The sequence below is a fragment of the Nyctereutes procyonoides genome, unplaced genomic scaffold (assembly GCF_905146905.1).
Source record: "Nyctereutes procyonoides isolate TBG_1078 unplaced genomic scaffold, NYPRO_anot_genome, whole genome shotgun sequence".
Lineage (NCBI taxonomy): Eukaryota > Metazoa > Chordata > Mammalia > Carnivora > Canidae > Nyctereutes > Nyctereutes procyonoides.
In genome coordinates this window covers 2,051,848-2,069,662 of record NW_026575028.1, presented here as the reverse complement: position 1 = coordinate 2,069,662, position 17,815 = coordinate 2,051,848, and the positions used below count along the sequence as shown (strand labels likewise).

The following is a 17,815-nucleotide window of genomic DNA, read 5'->3' as shown; positions in this document are numbered from 1 at the left end:
TTGTTGACAATGATAATTTTTTTTTTTAATTTTTATTTATTTATGATAGTCACAGAGAGAGAGAGAGAGAGAGGCAGAGACACAGGCAGAGGGAGAAGCAGGCTCCATGCACCGGAAGCCCGATGTGGGATTCGATCCCGGGTCTCCAGGATCGCGCCCTGGGCCAAAGGCAGGCGCCAAACCGCTGCGCCACCCAGGGATCCCCGACAATGATAATTTTTGAGCTTTCAAGTGAGAAATGGAAGCCTAGGGAACACATATCCACTACCGGGAGTTGGACAGCTTCGCGGTACTTGAAGTCTTTTCTGGTGAGATCGGTCGGCGTTTTGAAAGTCTGTGATGAGGGATTTGGTCTTTAAACCTTCGAGAATGTTGTCGGTCTGATACTTGCATAACTGGATGTACATTTTTGTTAAAAATTTTTAGCAAACGTTTAACATTTCTTTTGTAAAGGAATTTGCCTTTGAGTCTTGGGGTCTATGGATAAAGTCTACCTTTCCCAATATTTCAGGAAACATGGATTCACCCTAGTTGGCTCCCTAATAGTTAATCCAATGTCTTGTGAATCGAGATTTAGTAAATGCTTATTCTATTGAACTAAACCGTGAGTTAGTTGAATTTACTCATTTAATGCCTTTTTAAAAAAATCTATTCATGAGACACAAACACACACACACACACAGAGAGAGAGAGAGAGAGAGAGAGAGAAAGGCAGAGGGAGAAGCAGGCTCCATGCAGGGAGCCCGACATGGGACTCTATCCCCGGTCTCCAGGATCACTCCCTGGGTGGAAGGCGGCGCTAAACTGCTGAGCCACCGGGGCTGCCCTGTCTTTTCTTTTCTTTTTTTAAGAGCTTATGACTTATAGAATACTGAAATCCAAGTTGGAATAAAAGAGCATACAATAACAAGTCCTGATCTTTCAGAGTTTACATTCTAAGGAAGAGAGAAAAAAAATGTGAAGTTTTTTTTTTTTAACTTTCTATATTGTAAGGAAAAGAAAGAAAAGGGAAAAAACTTGAGGATTAGAAATCACACAGAAAATAAAACCCAAGGAGGGCGGGGGGTGGGGGTGAATGGGTGACGGGCACGGAGGGGGACACTTGACGGGATGAGCACTGGGTGTTATTCTGTATGTTGGTAAATTGAACACCAATAAAAATTAATTTATAAAAAAAAAAATAAAACCCATAATGTTGCAGTGACTCCAGCATTGCCATATTGTTCATTACTGGACCACGGAGCTTTGTTCTCTTTTTCAAAAATTCTTTTTTCCCCGAAAATCTTAAAGCTCCAATCTTCTAGGATGAAGACAGACTTCTGCCAACTTTCTGCTTAAATAACCTGTGTAAAATCAGGTGGTTGTTACTTATCCAAACATACCAAGCTGCAGGCTCTATGTTAGTAAAAGACCATTTATAATAGGCTAATTCTTTTTTAATCCATGTGACATTAACTTCCATTGGCTTCCACAGTGCTGGCATACTTCCACTGTGTTTCGGGAAGTCTCGTTATGATACCTTGAATAGCTAATCATGACTTTGGGGTTTCATGATTATTTTATAGTTGTCATTATGAGATAAAACATGTGCCAACACTTGGTATTTAAAGTTTTATACTAGAATTTAAAACAAGTTTGTAATGTGATAAAAAATAATGTTCAGGTCTATGATTTTTATACTACTGAAATGACTAAGATAAAATCCACCACCTAATCCATCAAGGTAATTGTTTGAACATAGTATATTTCAATTGTTTGAAAATAGAGATATAGACGAAGAATGTTTGGTTTTGTAGCTATGTATGAGTGCTTGTATATAAATATAAATTGACTTTTATGGCATAACAATCTGAAACATAAATACACAGTCTGCTTTACTAGTGCTCTTTGTTGTGTAAATGACCTCCAAGTTTTGCATTTGTCCTAGAGTAGAATGTGTCGGAATGGAGGGGAAAGAGGAGCTTCCAGGATGCCCCCTAAGAGTTTGTGATTCTAATTTAATTTTTTTTTTTTACTTATGATAGTCACAGAGAGAGAGAGAGAGAGGCAGAGACACAGGCAGAGGGAGAAGCAGGCTCCATGCACCGGGAGCCCGATGTGGGATTCGATCCCGAGTCTCCAGGATCGCGCCCTAGGCCAAATGCAGGCGCCAAACCGCTGCGCCACCCAGGGAGCCCGAGTTTGTGATTCTAAAATGACTTAAGTGCTGGGCGCAGGCAGCAGTCAGGGTGGCCACAATTGAGGCATTGGTGTTGAACAGGTCATCCTGTGTCATGCCTGGTTTTCTTGGGACTCCGGCTGGAATAACCACCACATCGCAGCCTTTGAGGCAACCCGGCGGCTGCTCAGGTCCGAGGTGGCCTTTCACGGTTGCTCTGCTCTCGATGTGGCTGCGATCTGCGGCCACTCCGGGTGTATGAGCAATATCGTGGAGGGTCAGGCGGCTCCCTATGGGGCTGTTCTTGAGAAGCAGCGCAAGGGGCTGCCCAATTCCTCCGGAAGCCCCAAGCACAGCTACTTTAGCACTGTTCTGGGCCGAGGCGCTGAAGCTGCGCAGAGAGCGGCGCCGGCGGGCGGGCGAGGGCGGAGGGCACGGCTGGTTGGAGCCACATGCCATGATCTGCGTCATTTCAAATCCGGTCGACTCCACCATCCCAATTGCAACGGAGGTTTTCAAGGAACACGGAGCATACGACCCCAGTAAAATCTTCGGGGTGACGACCCTGGACATTGTCAGGGCCAACACTTTCATTGCAGAACTGAAGGGTTTGGATCCCGCGCGAGTCAATGTTCCTGTCATTGGCGGTCATGCCGCGGAGACCATCATCCCCCTGATGTCTCAGTGCACTCCCAAGGTGGACCTTCCCCAGGACCCGCTGACAGCCGTCACTGGGCGGATCCAGGAGGCCGGCACGGAGGTGGTGAAGGCCAAAGCTGGAGCAGGCTCTGCCACCCTGTCCATGGCATACGCTGGAGCTCGGTTTGTCTTCTCCCTTGTGGATGCAATGAATGGGAAGGAAGGAGTTGTCGAATGTTCCTTTGTTAAATCCCAGGAAGCAGACGGTGCCTATTTCTCCACACCATTACTGCTGGGGAAAAAGGGCATCGAGAAGAATCTAGGCATTGGCAAGATCTCCCCTCTTGAAGAGAAGATGATAGCAGAAGCCATCCCCGAGCTGAAGGCCTCCATCAAAAAGGGAGAGGAGGAGTTTGTGAAGAACATGAAATAAAAGGGCAGCCAGCTAGCAGTCCGTTTCCCTAACTTATGAAGGCATCATGTCCCTGCAAACCCATCTCCTGCCCTCATGTTTCCGTTGCGTTAACCACCAGTGTCATGTTAACGTCACCGCCCCTTCCAATCGCAAGTCCGTCTATGTGTGCGTCAATAAAAGCAGGCTTCCATTTTCTTTAAAAAAAATAAATAAAATAAAATAAAATAAAATAAAATAAAATAAAATAAAATAAAAAATAAAATGACTTGAATGACTGATGGTTTGCTTGTGCTGCCTGTATGAATCGTCCTTTTTGCTAGGAATTTTGTACTAAAAGATGATAGAAGTAAGGTATTAATGAATGCCCTCTTTCTCCTATTGGAGGGAAATGGTTTGAAGCTTGTTACCAGTTGTTCTCAGTGCATGGTTCATTTCTTTTGTAGACAGCAGTATACAGTGGAAGAGGAAAGGGAAACTACTTTAATAACCTCTTTTTATCTATGTGACCTACAAGTGACCTTACCTTTAACCTGGGGATCCTTTTTTTTTTTTAAGATTTTATTTATTTGGGATCCCTGGGTGGCGCAGCGGTTTAGCGCCTGCCTTTGGCCCAGGGCGCAATCCTGGAGACCCGGGATCGAATCCCACGTCAGGCTCCTGGTGCATGGAGCCTTGCTTCTCCCTCTGCCTGTGTCTCTGCCTCTCTCTCTTTCTCTCTCTGTGTGTGACTATCATAAATAAATAAAAATTAAAAAAAATAAATAAAGATTAAAAAAAAGATTTTATTTATTTATTCATGGGAGACACACAGAGAGAGGCAGAGGGAGAAGCAGGCTCCATGCAGGGAGTCCGATGTGGAACTTGATCCCAGGACTCCAGGATCACGCCCTGGGCCAAAGGCAGGTACTAAACCGCTGAGCCACCTAGGCGTCCCTAACTTGGGGATCCTCACTAATATCTGCCCTACCAATTTTATGTAATAAATGAGATCAAGTTAGCATACTTGAAAAAGATTTACAATCTAGGAAATGTTCTGCAAATGAGAAAAGCTATTCTTATTATAACTACATCATCAAGGGCGCCTAGGTGGCTCATTCAGTTAAGTGTCTGCTTTTGGCTCAGGTCATAATCCTGGAGTCCTGGGATCAAGCCCCATGTTGGGCTCCCCAATCAGCCAAGAGTCTTCTTCTCCCTTTCCCTCTGTCTGTCACTGCTTGTGTTCTCTCTGTCTCTCTTGTTCACTCTCCCTCTTTCAAATAAATAAAAATCTTAAAAAAAAAACCCTACATCATCATTAGCATTAGTTTCATCATTGTTATTATTTCTTTTTTTAAGAAAAGATTTTTACATTTATTTTAGAGAGCGTGGCAGGGGAAACAGAGAGAGGGGGAGATAAGCAGACTCCCCTCTGAGCTCAGGGGCTCCAACCCAAGACCCTGAGAGCATGACCTAAGCCGAAACCAAGAGTTCAACACCCAACCAACTGAGCACCCAGGTGCCCTTGTTATTATTATTTCTAATAGAAGCCCAGAAGGATCCTTCCTGTCCAATTACATTGCCACTGCTCAGTTCGTCTCAACAAAGTTCTGTGTGACAAGGAGCTTGTTTTTATTTTTTTATTTATTTTTTATTTTTTTATTTTGTTAAGAATTTGTTTATTCATGAGAGACACGGAAAGAGAAAGGCAGAGACAGAAGCAGGCTCCTCACAGGGAGCCAGATGTGGAACTTGATCCCAGGACTCCTGGATCATGCCCTGAGCCGAAGGCAGACACTCAACCACTGAGCCACCCAGGCGTCCTGACAAGGAGCTTGTTAATTCCCAAGGCAGTTCATTCCCAGGATTTCTATAAAATGGATAATGTGAGCTAAAACATACTTATCAAAAACTTCAAAAACAGAGAAATAAATAATATAGTAGATACATGTCTGTTCCATGAGATTGCAGCAGCTGAGATGTGAAATAGCTGTCAGAGGGCCTTGGAGCAGAATGAGAAGGGGCAGATGTGGGGAAGAAAGGGATCTGTTGGGTGAGCCTTTGCTCAAGCCTAAAATTTCTCCAGTCTGGGCCCAGCCACTGCCTGGATTAAACCTCTGCTAACCTGGCCTGGAGTGGACTTGGGGTAACTGGAGCTCTTTGGAATGGGGAGACCACACATACACATTCTCTTCTAATCTCATTTTGCCTCTTTCCGCCAGTCCCACTAAACCTATTCACTTTACCTCATTGTCAGGGGTCAGGCTTAGTGGGCACAGAGGACCTCTGCACTAAAGATGTCTTTCTAGTTGCTTCCCAATGCCTAGACCATGTTAAAACATGAGAAGTGCCTTTAATTCCACATGAAGAGGTTATAGGCTTAAAACACAAGACCACTGCGGTAGCTAATGTCTGTGAGTTTCAGCACCTGAATGCTAAGAGGGAGAGCAGGATGTGGAAAGGGTGTGTTGAGACAGCAGAAGACAAATCTCCGTTTTGCAAGTGCACCATGGAAGGGACCGTGGAAGTTGCATAGACCATCTGCCGTGTCTCTGCAAACACAGGCAGCTCTGCGTCATGATTCAGAAAGCTGATACTGAATGTGGCCAATTTCACATAAAGTTTTGTCCTGGGGCAGAGTGGGAGTGTGGAGGGTTGTTAGCGGATTTTGCATTAGGACAGCAAACTTGAGTTGCCTCTGATGTTACCTAGGTGTGTGTGGTGCCAGCCAGTTCACTGTGGCACTACCAACACTGTCGAGGGATGACCTTATGATTATTTGATTTGGGTAGAATCCACAGTTCTAGGCAGGCCACTTCAATTCTCTGTGGGATAAAGTGATTGAATTAGGATGCTTCCTCACTCCAGATTGCGTGGCTAGCTAGCTATTGAACCACCTCCAGTCATCTCAAATGCAGCACTCTTTACCAATATGTTGATGAGCCCAGAAACAATAATGAACAATCTGTTTGATGCACATTGAAATTAGGTCAGGAAAGCAGCGTATTGAGGACTTATTAACATTATGTCAAAACTGAGGGCTGAATGTTATAATCAAGAAAGAGAAAGGGTGTCATCCTTCATTTTCTGTGCTCTTTCCTTCTCAGAGGGAAAAACAGTCACTGTTGGGAGGAAGGAATATTTACCCTTGCTACTCTTTAGGTGGCCTACTACCAGGGGGTGATCAGCTCTCTCTGCAGATTGTTAATCCAGGTGAAATACTTGGAAATACTTGAAATATTTCAAGTTACCTTGACGATTTACATGGCAGTCTATAGGAAGCAGTCGGAAAAAAGTGTCAGGGAGTCCTAGATGGAATACATTTGAAGGATTTTCTGATTACTTATTATCAATACAACCTACCATGTCAGCTCTCCACTTGGTGATTGATTTTTCTTTTTAAACTGATGTGTGAAGCCCCAAAGGAAAATGAACAGCAAAGTATTGTGCTGAACTAAACTTAAGTCCAAGGTAAGAGGGTTTGGAAGAACACTTGGCTTAGTCAGGAGCCAGTACTCTAAAAACGGGTTAGAGGCCTGAGGAGGCGGTATAGAATCTGTTGAGAGAATGCTGAGATTTTAAAACATTTCCCAGCCTGGACCCTCAAGCCTGTCTTGTATAGTCTCTATTAGGTTTGACAAACTATAGCCCACAGGCCAAATCTAGCCATCTGCCTGTTTCATAAATAAAGTTTTATTGGGGCACAGTCACACTCAGTGTATTGATAGACAGCCAGAGGGCTGCTCTCACCCTAGAACAGCACAGTTGAGCGGCTACAACGGAAACCAGATGACCTGCAAAGCCTAAAATATTTACTCTCAGTTCCTTTGCAGAAAAAGGTCGCCAACCCCGGTATTTTTGTTAAATAAGTCAATAACACATCTAGTTGTCACCTGGTTTGTGCACATTATAAGCACATAATGAATTAGAAAGGGCAACAAAGTATGAAGCCTAGTTTTTATTCTCGAGGAACTTAAAATCTAGTTGAGGAAACAAAGCTAAGCATACATGAAAAAAAATGGTGAACAATAAAACATAGTATATAACCAAGGGCTAAATTGTGATATATTGACTAGTGCCAGAATTCGGAGAAAGGGAAGGAGGATCAGTGTGTCCCTTAGTAGTTGAAACAGGCACTATTTAATATAATCAAGTTCCAGGATACCATAAGAGCTTGGATGCTCCTTTGAGATCCACTGTAATTGGATTTGACCTGTATTTCTACTCTAGTATCATTTTAAGTCACTGATTTTTTGGCCATGTGCTTTGGGGATACCTTAATGATCAGAAGTATTTCTGAGTAACTTTCACTGACTTATTTTACTGGGATTGGGATTTCTTCAATATCCCTAACCTATGGAGAATGTAACTCAGTCATAGCAGCATAATTCTTTTTTGGGGGGAGAGGGTATGTATAATGATGAAGAACGTGAGTTTTGAAGTCAGAGAGACACAGATCTAAATCTTGGTCTCATCTTCTCCTAGCTATGTAAACTTGGGGGTTCTATTAAGCTCCAGGCCTCAGTTTCTTCACCCACAAAATAAGAACAATAATAACACGTACCTCCTCAGGTTGTTGTGGGAGCTAAATCATATAATATAAATTATATAGTAATAGAATATACTTAGAATATAAAGTGCCTGGTGCAAAGATGGGGCTCTCTCAATGTTTCGTCATTGGCCATTGCTTTTGATTATGGCAGGATTTACATTCTGGACAAGAGAGTCACACATCCAGAATGAGAATTAGTACTTTATCATTTATAAAGGCACCTTGTGTATGGTAAACAAATGTACTAATGCAAAGTGCAGAATTATTTCTACCCCTTTTTAGTTTGCTAATGGTTGTGATTCTTAATTTTTAACATTATTGCTATTGCCAGGCCTCTGATTTATTTCTTGGATGTCCTTAGGAACTTGGGGACAGGAAACACTATATATAAAATTGCAAATATAAGTCTACATTCTGGTGTACTGCAGGAGTCTTGAGTGCTCTCAGGGTCTGTACTGTCTTTGGAAGTAAGGCAGGTTGGCAGTGGTACTAGCTTTGTGGATTGGGGATCAGCATCCTAGGTTTTCACCGATTTCTGTGATTAGAGGAGAAATCATATAGAAACCAGACCAGTTTTTCTTATTTGTAATAGGGGATAATAACATTTATTTTTGTAACAATTGTGAGTATTCTTGAAAGAGCTCTTTGAAACACTTTAAGGATTTTGATATAATCATGATGTATGAGGCTTTAAAATCAGGATTTGAGTGTCCAAAGAAGGCTCTACTTCCTCTGTGGATAAAGCCTGATTATAGCACAGCTTTTTTTCCCCCTTGAGGTATTTTAACGATTAAAGGGCCAGGTGTTTTTTTTTTTCTATATTTCCTGTTGGTAATAAGTGGCCTTCTGCAGGGCTTTGACCTTTGCTGCTGTTAAGGAGACTCCTAGGAGCAGTGGCTATGACCCCAGCAAGCCTGGCTCACACTGTTATGGGGTCGCTGCCTCTGAGGGCCCTAAGTATTAATACATTTTCAAAGAACTGCAAACACTGAACCCACTGTTCAGTTTTAGTTGCTTTTTAAGAATTATATGGGCTTTATAATAAAACAAGAAAATGTCAGGTAAACAAACATGTTTAACCTAAATAAGCCATGATTAGTCTAAACTGGGAGAGCTCTTGTAATAAGTAGGGCAGCTCCTGTCTCACTAGTTTCCTGTGAAGTAGATAACAAGTATTGCTGTATTCATTTGTCAGGTAGCCTTTACATTTAATCATTTATTCACCCAGTGAACATTTAGTAAGCTCTTATAATAGGACAGGCATAGAGCTGCGAGCTGAGAATACTACTGTGAACAAGACAAGCATGCCATGCCCTTCTGGAGTTTAGAGTCTAACTGGGAAGATGGACACACAAATAGGTAATGACAATCAGGTGGGGTTGGTGCTTTATAAAAAGTTTAGGATGGTATGGGAGCACATGGCAGAGGCACAAAAAGCCTTTGGTTTAAGTGAATTGCCAAGAGTAACAAAATGAAGGTGTTGTACATCTTCTCTTTAGGACCAGACCAGGGTGGAATGGCCCTAAGAGTGAGAGACTGGGCCCTGCTCATTCTTACACTTGGAATTTTCTTGGGAGGTTTGAGCTTTTGGTCTTAGAGAGGCAGTAGAGACTTGTCTGAGACTTGTCTATAGACAGCATATCCTAAAGCCACATTGATCCCCTCTGGCCTTAGAGCAGAGCAGACTAAGTAAGACCCTCCCAAGGGCAGTCCTTTCCTCCTTTGATACTACCAAGTCCTGGCTGGAGTATTCATCTGTATGAAGAGTATGTACTCGAACTACCAGCAATTTTCATCTGCTTTAGCCCTCCCTCATTCTGCTCCCTAGGGATTTCCCTTCCCGAGACTGTATTCTCTACTTCTTCACACTTGTCACCCTGAGACAGGGCAGAGGAGACCACTGTCAGCTATGAAAGGGCTAGTTTACTAGTCACTAGACTCTCCTATACACTTTCTCTTTCCCCAGTGCTGAGTGATCATCTTCAAGTAGGGCTAGCAAGGTATACTCGTTGGGCTACATTTATTCCTTCTTATTCTTTCCAAGGAGCTATACCGCTCTTATTCCTTCACTGCATTTCATGAAATAAACTATAGCACTAGCTTGTCATAGCTCCAATTTTCCTTCAGTGGGGGCTAAAAAATCCAGGCAAAGGCTGGCTGGAAGTCCACGTATGGAGATCCCAGGAGCCCTCTCTTTGCCTCTTTGCCCATGCCTGAGGTTAGGAATGGATGAGGAGCAGAGATCACTCCTAGGCATTCAAGCTTGAATTATCGCCAAGATAAGTCATTTCAGCCACTTTTTGGAGGGAAGAAAACTAAGAGTGGCTTTTGTGAGGTTACATCAGCTCAGAGTAGAGAGAGCCTAGAGCAGAAGTTCTCAACACTGGCTGGCTACACATTATAATTGCCGGAGGGCATTTTAAAAGAAGTACCAAGGGCCAGGGCTCATACAGACAAGTTAATTGAACTCTCAGGTTGGGCCCTGGTAAATCTCCTTGAAATGAGTCTAACTACTTCCAGGTTGGAGAGCCACTGGGCAGCCTGGTTGGCAGCCTCTGTGCCAAGGACAAACTTCCTGGGTTTGAATGTGGCTCAGCTAGTGTGGGCAATTCCTTATCCCATGTCAACTTCAGTTTCCTTCTCTATGAATGAGGTTTTTAAAGAATCCTACTTTGTAGGATTGTTGTTGAGAGCTAAACAAGAAAATACAACTAAAGCACCTGAACCATATCAAGTACTTAATAATAACAGTAATGACAGAACAGGACTAGACGGGGCAATGTTCTCTCCACCATGATCATTTATTAAGGACTATGGTGATCAATTCAGCGACAAATGGGCTGATCCATCCTTTAAAATGATTCACTTTATTAAAAAATGACATGAATGTCTTTGTTTCTTAAATAAGGAAGAGTATTCCTTATTTTAAGCTTCTTTTTTTTTTAAAGATTTTATTTATTTATTCATGAGAGACAGAGAGAGAGAAAGAGAGAGGCAGAGACACAGGCAGAGGGAGAAACAAGCTCCACGCAGGAAGCCTGACACAGGCCTCAGTCCCGGGTCTCCAGGATCACGCCCTGGGCGGAAGGTGGCACTAAACCACTGAGCCACCCGGGCTGCCCTATATTAAGCTTCTTAAACCTTATTCTGCTTAATGTCTCCCACTTGATATAATTTATTTATTTGTTCATCCATTTGTTCTTTGATTTGACAAATGTTTGTTGTGTTCCTATTAGGTTGCCAAGTACTATCTAAATATCATTAATATGACAAAAATTAAAAACAGACCCTGCTTTCCAGGAACTTAAAGTTTGATGGAGGAGATACATCAAATACAGACAAATACCATGTTTACTATCACAATAGATTTATAAAAATACATAAGTAAAAGTTCTAAGAACAATTTCTGGTCCTCCAGGGAATCTGGGTGACCAAAATACGATTATAGTTTTGGCACTACTTAAGGTGTCGGATGTCTTCAGCCCAAGACATTCTGATTTAATTGATGTTGTGTCACTGGGGTATCAGGATTTGTAAAAGTTCCCAGATGATGTTAATATATGTTAAAGTTTGGGAACCATTGATTTAGAAGCTTTCTACTTATCAAGGATACAGCTCTAGATAGACTGGAGCTACATGCTTAGGAGTCTTCTGGACATGGCTTGGACTTTGGTATTGAAAGTTTATCCTCTAGGCAACAGGCTGCAATTGAAGAGAGAAGTGACGTCTGATTTGCAGAAAGATAATTCTGGCTACAATGTAGAAAATAGGTGGGCTGAAGACAGGGTAATGTTAGGGGAAATAGATGACACTGAGGGCCTAAATTGGACTGGGATGGTGGGACTCTGATGCCAGGTATCAAAACCCTGGGCACATTGGGGAAAGGACAAGGAGTCAGAGCAACAGAAATGTTTTCTTCTGCTGGTTTTCAGCTTTGAAATTGAACTGCCATCTTGGTAAACATCTGAAGAATTCAGGTGATGCTTCAGGCTTAAATTCAGGCTTAAATGAAGACAGCTCCTTCAAGAACTCTCAAGCATTTATGGATTTCAGGATGAAATGAATTCATCAGAGATGAATTTTCACCCTTAAAAAATAAAAGGACACAGATTCTGTAATTGCCCAGTTAATCTTGGCAAAGTAGATCATTAAGCTCCCAGACTTTTTTGAGGAAGGGGAGTGGAATGGTCTGGCTACTTACACTGATCCAATTACCTGGATAATTGCCAACTATCCACTTACCATTGTGATGTGAAGTGGTGGGTTTTTTTTTTTTTTTTTTTTTGGCCTTATCTAATGCTTCTTGTAATCAAAACGTATTTTTACTGTTGTTGGGTCTGTGGAGCTAATGTGAGTCTGGTGGCAAGATGATTGGGTTCATTTGCTTTGTGCTCCACGAAATTCAGTTGTCAGTCAAATCCTAATGCCAGACTCCTCACTCTCAGGAAGGCGGTAGAAAAAAGCAAGAAAGGCCCAGTTGGAGGTTCACATCTTGCCTGGAAGACATAGCACAACAAATCAGAAAGACCTTAGATTGCCTTCTAGACTGATACAACACAATAATAACGTCTCTAAGAAAGTGAGGTTCTGAATATTTTTTCACAAACTCTAAAGTATAAAAACTATTCTTTGCTAAAGAGCCATACAAAATCAAGGCTTTGGCCAGAGTTTGCAGACCCCTTGTCTAAACAGTGGACAAAACAACACATCAAAGGCTGATATGCAACATTTGCTGATTTACCTGCTATAGATATCTCACTATGACTTGATTTCACATAGCAACACTAATGTCACTGGATGCAGATTAGGGAAGAGGTGCTCAGTAGCCTATGGTTTTCCACCATTCAACAAACACAAATGTAAGTAACTCCAAGAACTCCAAGAATGTAGTTAAAGTGGTCAGGAAGTAATGAGGTTTTGACTGCTTCTCCCTTTTGTTTTTGATGTAACCTATTTAATTCTAAGCTTACATAATTTAATACCTGTTATGTTTAACAATTGGTTCAAATTTTGTATTTCTGAAAATTTTACAATCTTCTCTCACCAGCTGGTGTGAGTTGGCTCCTGCACACCATTCATAGTAGAAGGGAAGGTAGAATGTTGAGAAAATAGCTGGGATAAAAGAGAAGAAGTGAGGAAAGATGAAATTCAAGGCTGTGGGCAAACACTTGATCCATTGATTGAGATGCAGCCAAGTTTGGGCATTACACAAGACAGTAGCTGATTTTACAGAGCTAATTTGGTCTCTCTATCTTAATAAGCATGACTCAACTAATTTGAGAAGAAAACTCAGTTCAATTTGACCAATACCTGGCAGAGACAGAGAACTCAATTTAATACACAGCAAATCTGATTTTAAAAACACAGCACTCGAATTTACATGTGAGTAAAGCTATGATGGTAAAACAAAAGATAGAGCTTTTCCCTTGCCATCATATTGGGTTTTCTTTCCTAGTCCAACTCTCTTACAAACATGCAAATAAACTGAAACCAGCTAAAACAGCAGTTCCAAGTCCCTAACTAACTAACCCTCCTTTAAGCATTGCCTAATGAGGGAGTAAAATCTGTCACTCTCCAGTGAGAGAAGGGATTCCTGATTTCTGTGGATACTATTGAAATGAAAAAAGTATAAGTCAAACTGAGTGGCTCCCTGAGTCATGACTTGGGGGCCTGAGCTGTGTGAGTCTTTAACTGTCCCAGAATGGTACAAAATGAATGGTTTGGTAGGAGGGAAAGAGGAAGGGGGAAAAGCAGAGGTTGAGATGCTTGAGGGTGGGAAATAGAATCCAGATGGCCTCTAATGTAACATGTTATTTTTGTGAGGGGGGTACTGTTAACTATAGCACTGTTAGATTTGCTCACAGATCGATTCCGTTTTTTAGTGCCCAGAATATGTTAAATATTACTTAAAATGAACCACATAACTACACATATTTAATATTTACCACCTAATGGTATCCTTAAGATATCAATGGTAGATGGTTTTATGTTCTATTGATTCCTCATGTTCTTTAACTTCCTGTAGGGAAGAAGCATTTGTTAAGTTTCTTACTATATAGCATCATGGCATGAACATGGCGGACAATCTTTAAAATAGGGTTAAAGACAAACATTAAAAGGTGTATGGTTCTTTCAGAGAGCCTCTCTCTGTCTCTCTGCCTCTGTCTCTGTATCTCTCTCTCTCTCTCTCTCTCTCTCTCACACACACACACACACACACACACACACACACACACACACACTTCTCTTGGAACCTGAAGGAAAGGTAGGAACAGAATCCCATCAGCAAATGCCCTTTGATGGACATCAGTAAAACACTTGCCATTCTTCACTGAGGACTCTCTGGATGCTAGATACCTGAAATTTAAATTTCTGAAATTTAAATTTCAGAATAGCTCTGTGGAGTGGGTACTAATATTATGAAAATTTTTCAGATGAATTAACTAAGATCAGGAATATTAAGTAAGTTGCCCAGAGTCACTCACTGTTGGAGAGAGCCTGGGAGAGCTGATTGGGATACCTAGGACTCTTCTCCAAATCTCTGCTCTGTACCTTTACTTCCTGGTACCTTCCTTCCCAACTCATTAATCAGGATAGGTTTCCTGAAGCTGATTTACATGAAGCTAACTTCAGAATGAAGGAATAAAAATAGAAGGCACTGGGGGATGGGAGAAGGTAGATACCTTAAGACAGATACAGTAGAAAAAGAGATACTTTAAGCTTCCCGAGTCTATAAGTACACTTGGCTGGAATGAAATGGTTGAAGGGGAAAGAAGGGAAGACAGAAGGGCTGATTTGGTGGAAGGCCATGGAAGGAATAAAATTAGACATTGTAGTTACAGAATAGAAACACTGAAACTACACTGAATCTACAGCATCTCAGGAATGGAAGAGAACTTGAATGCCATCTGCCTAATCCATAAATTTGCTCTGCGTCTTGACAAGATGGTTGTTAAGCCTTCGTGAATGCCCTTGAAGATGGAGAATTCATTAGATAGTCTCAACATGTGGTGTATTAGAAAGTTTTCCCTATGTGAACCCCATAGATGCCTACCAATAATTTCTCCTCACTGCCAGGAACTGACTTCCTACGGCCATACACAACAAGTCTCAGAATAGTCCCTAGGGTAAATACAGAAATATCCACATATTGACTATTTTTTTCCCAGTAGTAAAATTATTCCTAGATACTGAGTTCACAGATACTCCCTAATCACTGGTTATCATTCAGAACACTTCTCAATCAACTGGCTTCCTCCTGGCTGATTGGGTATTTCTATGCCAGGAACTTTATATGTATCATTTTCTATCTTATAGCTGAGGAAGTTGAGGCTCAGAGAGCTTGAATAACTTGCTCAGGGTCACTCATCTTACAGACAGAGGAGTTTTACATACAGGCACCTTGTGTCCAGAGCTAGAATACCCAATAAATAAACAAACCATTCTGCCTGGTATAAAAAGAGAATGTTATAGAAAATAGGGTTACCCAGGGCTTCATGGATGTGCAACTTGTACCTTCCCCCTTAGAAGGGCTCTGAGCTTGCTTTAAATGCTCTGCTGTCCTTGTCTTAAAATTCCTAATATATTGAGATGCCTGGGTGGCTTTGTTGGTTGAGCCCCCAAACTCTTGTTTTTCTGTATATTTTTTTTATTGGAGTTCGATTTGCCAACATATAGTCATATATAGTCACATATAATACCCAGTGCTCATCCCATCAACTGCCCCCCCTCAGTGCCTGTCACCCAGTCACTCCATCCCCCCCGCCCACCTCCCCTTCCACTCCCCTTGTTCATTTTCCAGAGTTAGGAGACTCTCATGTTCTGTCATCCTCTCTGATATTTCCCACTCAGTTCCCCTCCTTTCCCCTATAATACCTTTCACTATTTTTTATATTCCCCGAATGAATGAAACCATGTAATGTTTGTCCTTCTCCTTCTGACTTCGTTCACTCAGCATAATACCCTCCAGTTCTATCCACGTTGAAGCAAATGGTGGTTATTCGTCGTTTCTAATGGCTGAGTAATATTCCATTGTATACATAGACCAGCTTTCTTTATCCATTCATCTGTCAAAGGACATTGAGGTTCCTTCCACAGTTTGGCTATTGTGGACATTGCTGCTAGAAATATTGGGGTGCAGGTGTCCTGGCATTTCACTACATCTGTATCTTTGGGGTAAATCCCCAGCAGTGCAATTGCTGGGTCGTAGGGCAGGTCTATTTTTAACTCTTTGAGGAACCTCCACACAGTTTTCCAGAGTGGCTGCACCAGTTCACATTCCCACCAACAGTGCAAGAGGATTCCCCTTTCTCCACATCCTCTCCAGTATTTGTTGTTTCCTGTCTTGTTAATTTTCCCCATTCTCATTGGTGTGAGGTGGTATCTCATTGTGGTTTTGATTTATATTTCCCTGATGGCAAGGGATGCAGACATTTTCTCATGTGCTTGTTGGCCACGTGTATGTCTTCTTCAGTGAAATTTCTGTTCATGTCTTTGGCCCATTTCATGATTGGATTGTTTGTTTCTTTGGTGTTGAGTTTAATAAGTTCTTTATAGATCTTGGATACTAGCCCTTTACCTGATATGTCATTTGCAAATATCTTCTCCCATTCTGTAGGTTGTCTTTTAGTTTTGCTGACTGTTTCTTTTGCCGTGCAGAAGCTTTTTATCTTGATGAAGTCCCAATAGTTCATTTTTGCTTTTGTTTCCCTTGCCTTTACAGATGTATCTTGCAAGAAATTGCTGTGGCCAAGTTCAAAAAGGGTGTTACCTGTGTTCTATTGGATTTTGATGGATTCTTGTCTCACATTAAGATCTTTCATCCATTTTGAGTTTATCTTTGTGTATGGTGTAAGAGAGTGGCCTAGTTTCATTCTTCTGCATGTGGATGTCCAATTTTCCCAGCACCATTTATTGAAGAGACTGTCCTTTATCCAGTGGATAGTCTTTCCTGCTTCATGGATTATTAGTTGACTATAGAGTTGAGGGCCCATATCTGGGTTCTCTATTCTGTTCCATTGATCTATGTGTCTGTTTTTGTGCCAGTACCACACTGTCTTGATGATCACAGCTTTGTAGTACAACCTGAAATCTGGCATTGTGATGCCCCCAGCTCTAGTTTTCTTTTTTGATATTCCCCTGGCTATTCGGGGTCTTTTCTGGTTCCACACAAATCTTAAGATGATTTGTTCCAACTCTCTGAAGAAAGTCCACGGTATTTTGATAGGGATTGCATTGAATGTGTAAATTGCCCTGGGGAGCATTGACATTTTCACAATGTTAATTCCTCCTATCCATGAGCGTGGAATATTTTTCCATCTCTTTGTGTCTTCCTCAATTTCTTTCAGAAGTGTTCTGTAGTTTTTAGGGTATAGATCCTTTACCTCTTTGGTTAGGTTTATTCCTAGGTATCTTATGCTTTTGGGTGCAATTGTAAATGGGATTGACTCCTTAATTTCTCTTTCTTCAGTCTCATTGTTAGTATATAGGAATGCCATTGATTTCTGGGCATTGATTTTGTATCCTGCCACATTGCTGAATTGCTGTATGAGTTCTAGCAATCTTGGAGTGGAGTCTTTTGGGTTTTCTACGTACAGTATCATGTCATCTGCAAAGAGGCAGAGTGTGACTTCTCCTTTGCCAATTTCAATGGCTTTTATTTCTTTTTGTTGCCTGATTGCTGAGGCTAGGACTTCTAGTACTAGGTTGAATAGCAGTGGTGAGAGTGGACATCCCTGTCATGTTCCTGATCTTAGGGGAAAGGCTCCCAGTGTTTCCCCATTGAGAATGATATTTGCTGTGGGCTTTTCATAGATGGCTTTTAAGATGCTGAGGAATGTTCCCTCTGTCCCTACACTCTGAAGAGTTTTGATCAGGAATGGATGCTGTATTTTGTCAAATGCTTTCTCTGCATCTATTAAGAGGATCATATGATTCTTGTTTTTCCTCTTGTTGATATAATCTATCACAGTGATTGTTTTACGAGTGTTGAACCAGCCTTGCATCCCGGGGATAAATCCCATTTGGTTATGGTAAATAATCTTCTTAATGTACTGTTGGATCCTATTGGCTAGTA

At 41.6% G+C, this 17,815-nt stretch overlaps 2 protein-coding genes across 2 annotated transcripts in view; both read left to right on the top strand.

The window, feature by feature from the left end:
• Positions 1-17,815, top strand: part of CACNA1C (calcium voltage-gated channel subunit alpha1 C) — a 754,651-nt gene that overhangs the window by 38,878 nt on the left and 697,958 nt on the right.
• On the top strand, positions 2,616-3,320 carry LOC129503388 (malate dehydrogenase, mitochondrial-like). The gene has a single exon (XM_055315413.1). The coding sequence runs from the start codon at positions 2,616-2,618 to the stop codon at positions 3,228-3,230; it is 615 nt and encodes a 204-aa protein (XP_055171388.1). The 3' UTR covers positions 3,231-3,320.